The 8,780-nt window shown below is 39.5% G+C and overlaps 2 protein-coding genes across 2 annotated transcripts in view; one reads left to right on the top strand and one right to left on the bottom strand.

The window, feature by feature from the left end:
* Positions 1 to 8,780, top strand: part of LOC144650905 (uncharacterized) — a 152,466-nt gene that overhangs the window by 76,897 nt on the left and 66,789 nt on the right. The gene's annotated exons all lie outside the window — the stretch shown is intronic.
* LOC144650909 (uncharacterized) lies at positions 2,329 to 7,574 on the bottom strand. The gene is made up of 5 exons (XM_078510708.1): positions 7,543 to 7,574; positions 5,300 to 6,430; positions 3,863 to 4,382; positions 3,477 to 3,621; positions 2,329 to 2,813 (listed from the first exon to the last, which is right to left on the bottom strand). The coding sequence occupies exons 2-5, from the start codon at positions 6,346 to 6,348 to the stop codon at positions 2,665 to 2,667; spliced, it is 1,863 nt and encodes a 620-aa protein (XP_078366834.1). The 5' UTR covers positions 6,349 to 6,430; positions 7,543 to 7,574; the 3' UTR covers positions 2,329 to 2,664.

Here is an 8,780-nt window from a genome sequence, read left to right on the forward strand (position 1 = left end):
GTATGGACACTGTACTTCGCAGGAAAACAACGATTTGGGAACAATTGACAATTGATGAAATGATCCAGAATAATCTAACGTTTATCGTTTTGTTATCCTCATAAAGCATTTGTCTTAGCTTAATCCTACCCCTTTATAATCAGTCGGGACAAAAGGTTGCACACTTATGGCCGGCCAGCTAGCGACGCGCGAGGCCGGCCTGCTTTTATCAAATCAAATGAGAATGTAATCCTCAAGGTTTTCTATTTTTATTTATTATTGAATGAATCGCGCTTTGTGTTTATTTTAAGAAACGTAGTTTTGTGTCCAATTTTTCTGCTCCAGGAGAACACCAAAAAACTCGATTTTACCACTTAGTGATCAGTCAAAATCTCTTTTGTGTCGCATCTGACTTGGATTTTTTAATTCAAGTTTCATTAAAAGCTAATTTAAATGGCGTAAAATGTATCATTCTAGAATTCAAAGCCTTCAATCTTTCCTTTTAAAGCTTATTTAAAAATTTTGCGTCAGATATGACAATTTACACCTCATGTGTCAACTCAAGATATTTTCTATCCGCGCTGAATACTTGGACACAAAATTGCTTCTTATACGCTTCCGAAGGCTTCCCGGCCGGGCAAACGCAAAAGCAAAAAATATAAGTATGATTTATTCCACTGGCTTTTTTTCGGATTTTTGAGTGACAATTCCTTTCAACTTTGAGCAACTTCATGCCACAATAAACAATCCAATTGACACCGTAAACAATCCAGTTTTTTTTTTAACCTGGTTCTCATAAAATCGCCCCTATTGTTTCTATAACCTCTTTCACTTCAAAAAGTGACGGGGCGATTATATGAGAACATTACACAGACGATTGCTAACGACTGCGGCGATTGGGGTGATCCCTGGTGCTGACCAGACGGATCGCGGCCTCTGGGGACGAGAATGGGGCGATCATGATGGCTTGGATCGCCCGTGTGCATGTTCTATCTTTCTAGCTTCTCTTTCCTTTCTTGGCCGTTAAAATGAAATAACTGAGAAGATAGGAGGTCGCAAATTTTGATCTTTTATTAAAGGCCGTCATTGAATTTTACATTTGTGTAATTGTAAGTGTAATGTGACATACAAACACTGACTCGAACATGTACTCGAAGCTGTTTTTTATGATGGTGGTGATCAGCTGAACAGATACCAAATGTTCGAGTTTTTAATTATAACCAAATCTTCCAAAACGAATATGTTGTCATACATGAAAGCAGAATCTTTCTTTTCTCGTGAACAAGCAGATAAAGTAAGCACCTTATAAAATCTGATAATCTAACTGAGAAGATAGGAGGCCGCAACTTTTGATCTTTTATTGAAGGCCGTCATTGAACTTTACATTGGTGTAATTGTAAGTGTAATGTGACATACAAACACTGACTCGAACATGTACTCGAAGCTGTTTTTTATGATGGCGGTGATCAGCTGAACAGATACCAAATGTTCGAGTTTTTAATTATAACCAAATCTTCCAAAACGAATATGTTGTCATACATGAAAGCAGAATCTTTTTTTTCTCGTGAACAAGCAGATAAAGTAAGCACCTTATAAAATCTGATAATCTAACTGAGAAGATAGGAGGCCGCAACTTTTGATCTTTTATTGAAGGCCGTCATTGAACTTTACATTGGTGTAATTGTAAGTGTAATGTGACATACAAACACTGACTCGAACATGTACTCGAAGCTGTTTTTTATGATGGCGGTGATCAGCTGAACAGATACCAAATGTTCGAGTTTTTAACTATAACCAAATCTTTCAAAACGAATATGTTGTCATACATGAAAGCAGAATCTTTTTTTTTTCTCGTGAACAAGCAGATAAAGTCAGCACCTTATAAAATCTAATATTGCGTATTGTTATTCAGTCTGTAAGCTTTTATTGTAATTCAGTCTGTAAGCTTTTATGGAAATTCATAGTCGTAGCGATAGTCTGCACGATAATCTGAAACAGTTTCAAGATTAAACCCATCTTGCTAGCACAACCTTGAAGACCAAAAACAACTGAAGGATTCCATTTCACAAAGGAGACTCGGTTCTGCAGGGGGGATTTAGGTTTTAGGAGAAGGTGATACCTGAGAGTTCTGTATAACTATTTCTAAACTTTGACAAACACAACGGGCACATGAGGTGAGTTTAATTTTCAGTTTTCATTGACCTTACATTAAAATATTTCGAATTATTTAGTGTTTAAAATCTACGATAGCTTCTAAATAACCTAATACCGCGTCCTTGAAGACCAAAAACAACTGAAGGATTCCATTTCACAAAGGAGACTCGGTTCTGCAGGGGGGATTTAGGTTTTAGGAGAAGGTGATACCTGAGAGTTCTGTATAACTATTTCTAAACTTTGACAAACACAACGGGCACATGAGGTGAGTTTAATTTTCAGTTTTCATTGACCTTACATTAAAATATTTCGAATTATTTAGTGTTTAAAATCTACGATAGCTTCTAAATAACCTAATACCGCGTCCACTGAAAGGTCATGTTCCGATTAACACAATCGTGACGCTATGAAAATTCACCGTTCACGTAAATTGGGTTGCCCGTGGTTAGCTTATAACAACATAAATAAAAAGCTGGTCTTAGGTAGTACAAGCCAATGAAATAAACAGCATTTTCGCTCAAAGTCTCTCAGTTAATTCCACTGTCCTTGTTTTGACTGATAATGATGATAGAGGCCTGGATGTTTGATTCGTTCAACTTCCAACTTCGCATCAAGAACACGGTACAGTAGATCCTTGTCCTCCCCGCCCCACTCGTACTTGTAGTCTTCAGTGTTCATTCCTTGTGACATAAAACATGTAAGATTTAAGTAAGGGTTATTTTTAGGCAACGAGGGAATGTGCGATTATCAACTCTAATATTCCCCTGGTGGAAAATTAGAATATCAGCCCCGCTCTCCCCTGTTACAATCAAAGCCGCTCCCAGCTTTTCAGACAGTTGTTAATTAGCGGGGTTTATTCAATATAACCAGCCTGGAAGAACAAAGGAAAACGAGCCATGTGAAAAATAAGAGGCCATATATAGCTACACCGAAATAGAGAATACGCATGAGCTCTTGAAGTAGCTGTTGGTAAGAGGCGTGAAATGAAGCCAAATATGCCACTACTTGAAAATGTCAGACGAACAAAAGTTAAATTTATAAAGAAAAACGTTTCCACCTACGATATACGTCCTATGGTGCTCAATTAATTCCCAAGAAATTACAATTCACCTGCCGAGACTAGTCAAGTAGACTGTGCATAAGGCTTACGAAATTTATCACGTCTGGGGAAATTCCGCTGTAACTTAGGTCTTAAAAGTTGAAACATGCCAAGGGAACTTTTTTATTGCTCACAGGCAGAAATGCAACTTATGACAGAAGACATGGTAAGTAAAGTAAACATTAATGTTTAAGCAAACAATTAAATAAAATTGTCAAGGAAAACTTGTGTGTTATACGCTTACCTCCAAACCGCATCCAGTCAGATTTATAGACACTAAGAAGACCATATCCTGCAATTTCCCAGTATCCTTGATGATCGACGTAAGTGCTGTCACAATCTAGACGTCCAACAATGGGTAAGTATACAAGGCGCCCTTCTATTGTGTTCTGAAAGGCAAGGAATTCACAATAAAAGGATAGCACGAAAAAGATAGCACGAAACTAAAAATTTAAAAATATCCTTTAAAAAAATGTTTGTAAGAGGTGTTTTTCTTGTTTTATCATATTTCAAGTACAGCAACAAAGAAAAGCACTCGGTCTCGCGTTTACACAGATATGTATATTGTAAGTGACAGAAAAGGTATTTTATAATTGAGGAATATTGATTTGTTTGAAGTATTTCACTCACCTTTCGCACGCTGTCCATAATGTCAATAGGAACATCAATATGAAGATCAAACAATAACAATAGATCATGTTCACTTGGAACACGTTCAACAGCCTTGTTCAACGCCAGCGTCTTGTAAAATTTGCCTTTCAGTGGGATAATAGTATGTCTACTGCGAAGTAGATCAGTGTCAAACGCCTTTACCATGTCAATATCTTGGCTTTCAAAGTCAACAACAATGACATGGAAATTCTTATCGCCGGTCATTAAGCTGGCCACAGTAAGTTCATTAATGAAATGATAAACCCATCTTCCTTGGTCCTTGACAGGAACTATGAAGTACATTGTGGCGTTGTTGTTCCAGTCCATACCTTCAGGAAAACACAAGTGGTCGCTGAGCTTTTTGTGAAAGACGTGCTCTGACAGGCGAAATGATTGACTGCTGTCATTTAAACCGAGCTCCAGATCCACAGAATAACGATCACCATGAGCTGGATCTGACTTTAGCGTAATTTTGTGTATTCTCTTTACAAAGTACTTTCTAGATGGAAAGCAAAACACGTTTCATTTGTTTACATAATAATTATTCCATATCAATGCCTACTATACAACGATACGCAGGTAATGCCACAGACAGACAGACAGTCGGTCGCTTAGTCGCTCATTCGCTCAGTTGCTCAGTCGCTCAGTCAGTCAGTTGGTTTGTCAGTCAGTCAGTCAGTCAGTCAGTCAGTCAGTCAGTCGGACACAGACAGACAGACAGACAGTTAAACCATCACGATCAGTCAGTCGTTCAGATGGTCGTCCAGTTGGTCAGTTAGTCAGTCAGTCAGTCAGCCAGTCATGGGGACAAGGACAAACAGACAGAAGGATGGTCTGTCGGTCATTCGGTCAGTCGTTTAGTTGGTCGTTAAGTTGGACAGTTAGTTAGTCATTCACGGGGGCACAGGCAGACAAACAGACAGACAGACGGACAGAGATACAAACAGACAGATAGTCAATCACTCCGTCGTTTTGTTGGTAAGTCAGTCAGCCGGTCAGTTGGTAAATCGGCCGTCTTGTCAGTCGGTCAGTCGGTCAGTCGGTCAGTCAGCCACTCAGACACAGACGAACCGAGAGACAGACAGACAGACATACTCCGTCCGTCAGTCGCTCAGCTGTTGGTCGTACAGTTGATCAGACAGTTAGTCAGTCAGGCGGTCGGTCATTCACGGGGACAAGGAAAGTCAGAAAGACAGACAGACGAACGGACGGATGGAGAGACAGACAGAAAGACAGATAGCCCGTCCGTCAGACGTTTAGTTGGACATTTACTCATGATCAGCTTGTTAGTCAGTCGGTCGGTCGGTTAGCCCTTAATCTGTCAGGTAGGCGTTAAGTGATTTCTAAGCGAAAATCTAGTAGTCTAGTAATGCGAGTGACGTTTTGATTTCAGGCAGACGGCAGCATTTTACTTACTTGGAGGTTTTCAATCGAAGCGAAGTTGTAATCTTTTCCACAACTGTTTGAATTATATCCTTGTCAGCAACTCGGTTAGGCCCAGTATATGTGCCTTGCGGGTCACCCATGGTAGTATCGTCTTCAGGGTACACCAGGGAGTCAGCAACAACTTTGCCATCTACTATGCTATTTTTGTAATCGCACGAAGATAGGTATCTATCTTTGGGAATCAAAGGCAGAGAATAAAATTTCAAGTATTCTTTGGGTATTATTTTCGTTTTCTGCTCGAGTTCGTGACGATAACGACCTGACAGCACACTGTGCAACGCATCTTTGTTCTTCGACGTAACCAAGACATCGTTGGAATATGGCGATAAGTATTCTGCACTGATGAGCTTGAAATCCTTTTCCTGAGAGCTCTTCCAAAACACTTGCACAAATCCATCCCCAGCGCCTTGTTTATGAAGAACTTCGATGTAATACTTACTATCATTGCGAAGTTTTACATCGTTTGAGATTTGATCAGGATATTTATGCAATTGGTTGATTCTTACCCAGGCAGTGGCATCTTCTGTGAATACTCGCGCAATCATCTTTTTCTCATTTGGATCTTCATTTGAACTAAGCCATAACTCAGACGTGTCATCAGAGACTATCGCAAAACGGTATGTCGAGCTACTTGGTGGGTGCACGAAGCCACAAATAAGCTGACCATAGTCAAAAGTGTCGTCTTTAAACTGGAATTCAGTTATAAGGCTTTTTATGCTTTTATCGGGGTAACGAGGGAAAAACAAAGATTTCCGTAAATTCGGTATTTCTGCTCCACACAGATCTCGCCAGATGTGAACGTTCAGTGCGCTGACAAAGGGTTTTTTTGATGGGAGGGTCGTGGTGGATTCTGCAACCTGTAAACTGGTATTTCCAACATCAATCTTGCCACTTGACAGTTGTTTAGAAGAGTTATAGACATAGTGCCAGATAAAACAAGATAATAGAGCAACTGAGAGGATAAATTTTCCAAGCCTTTGAAGCTTACGAGATCGGATAAATCTTTGAATAGCCGCCATTTGTTACGACTAACGAAATCGTAGTTTAGATGATTTATGATTAGACGACTTATTCCAAAAAAATGGATTGTGGCAGGAGTACCTTTGGAATACAAAGCAAACAAAGGAATTAGAAAAAGTAAATAACAAACATGTATTTAAAGACCGTTCGGTTATGGCTGAGCCACCAAAGTATAAGAGTTGGAAAGTACTGTAAACTGTATTGAGCCTACTTAACTGAAAACTGTAAAAATCATGGTTGTTTAAAAAATAGCTAAATAAAACTGTCAAATCGCGGGAGTTCGATATATTTTTTTCGATCTTCGATCCTCGTTTGTTTATTTGATTGGAATATTGAAAAATTCCGGAAAATGCAATTACCTTGCCCTTTAGGGCTTATATTTGCGCAACGTTGTCTTTTGTATTATTTCTTATCCAACGCTCCAAGCCAATTGCGAGCAAACTGTAAAAAAGGCGCTGATGTACTGAAATCATTAACAATGCTGTATGAAGGATAAAAGAGCAGTCCCAGCTAATTACAATCAAGAGTAAGGCGCCATTGTTCTGGAAAATTCTCTCTGAACATATTCTGTAACTATGACATTCTTTCGAATTCTGACCGTTTCAAATTTAACAGCAATAACTCTGCATATTTTACTTTACATGTATATGTTACATTCTCTAGAGAATTATTCTTTTATCTCTCTGACATTTTTAATTATATACACGTTTAAATAATTTTACAGAACCAACAATTATTCATAGTAGCCTGACATGACGGTTTGAAAAATGAATAACAAACAAATCCATTATGTATAATTAGCATCTAATTAAAAATATATATATCATCAGAACTTTAGACGGAGTCGGAGCTAACAACCATTATATTTCCGTACAAATACTGATCCAATCGCTTCTCTTTGCATTTTTTATGACGAAGCGCGGGTAGACAAAGATTTGGGAACGATTAACAATCAATAAAATGATCCGGAATTATCAAACGTCCTCGTAAAACATTTTTTTAAGTTCGCTATGCGTGCGAGAATAAACGAATTTCAAATTTATTCTCTTACCCGTTTATAATCGGAGCCAGCCTCTTTTCTTCAAATTAAATGAGAATGTAAAGTTCTCTATCGCCCGCATAGGCCACAAATTTGTATACCTACATTTTTTTTGGTATACCTACATAGCGATACGTACCAAAAAGGATCCTACCTTTTGCTAAAACGACACTAAATGTCCAGGCCCAGGGTCTGTTTGTCGAGCGCAAGCGCCTTCAAACAGCTACATTAGCGATGCAAATTTCCAAAACGTGGCTGCCCTTTTAAATTTAAATTTTCATTAGATGATTCACATAATGTAACGCGCGCTAAAAAAATCCACTTCCCTGGGGGGAAAGTGTCCCACTCGTGGGAAGTGAATAGATTTATGAATCGACGTTTTGGATCTCATCCATTGCGGATTTTTTCGATAATTAAAAATTGGGCAGGTTCCTGGATCGATTTCAGAAAATGGGGATCGCGGATCAGCAAAGAATTTTGGCCCGGATCTCGGAGTCTGCCTGCTTTGAGGTTCGGATGGTGGATTTTAAACAAAGTTTGGTTCACGTCGGCGTTTTGTCTATTTTTTTTTTTTTTTTTTTTTTTGGGGGGGGGGGGGGGGGGCGAGAATCCAATAACCTTGTTACACTGGAATTTTCGTATAAACCAAGCAAAGACACGAAACGTTTTGAAAAGTCGGCACCAACAAATAAACATCTATAGTCCATTGTAGTAAAACTATAAACCACAGAACGTTTTCAATGCCCTATTCCCTCTATGGCGCGCGCCTGCAGGGAATCATGGTAGTTGTTAGTCCAGTCCCTGAACTCTCTCGTCCGCGCGCCTTTTATAGGCGCGCCTGGGTTCAACCCCTATCAAGGGCGCGTGGAAGAGAGAGTTCAGGGACTGGACTAGGTAGTTGTATTCATCACACCATGCAGAAGGTCGCGTGAGACTTGGCAACGATGAATACAACTACCGTGATTCCTTGCAGGCGCGCACTATAAAGAGATCGATCATTAGTGCTGATCCGGATTTTATTAACCATTTCAGCGTGCGCAACGGTTATGGTGTATTGGCCTTCGCTTTGTCAATGTTAAGGTAACGTGCTTGACGGCGAGCGAAGAAATATGGCTTGCGTGTTTTTTGCCCAGGGGGGGTACTTCGACTTGTAAATGACGGGGATGATCGAATGAAGGCAAATCTCAGGACCCAAAAAAATCCCTAAGTCTTCCGACATTACCCAAAAAAATCCCTGGACCAAAAATAACCCCCCAAAAAATCCCTTGTCAAATTTACCCCTAAATTGCCAGGAGGGGCAATAACGCTCGAGTTTGATTATTCATCGTACCATAAATTCGCCAAGGCCGCGCCAAGGCACTTTAGTTTTTTTTTAATACCCCAAAAAATCCC

This window comes from Oculina patagonica, chromosome 4 (assembly GCF_052425735.1).
Source record: "Oculina patagonica isolate OP01 chromosome 4, crgOcupat, whole genome shotgun sequence".
Taxonomy (NCBI): Eukaryota; Metazoa; Cnidaria; class Anthozoa; order Scleractinia; family Oculinidae; genus Oculina; species Oculina patagonica.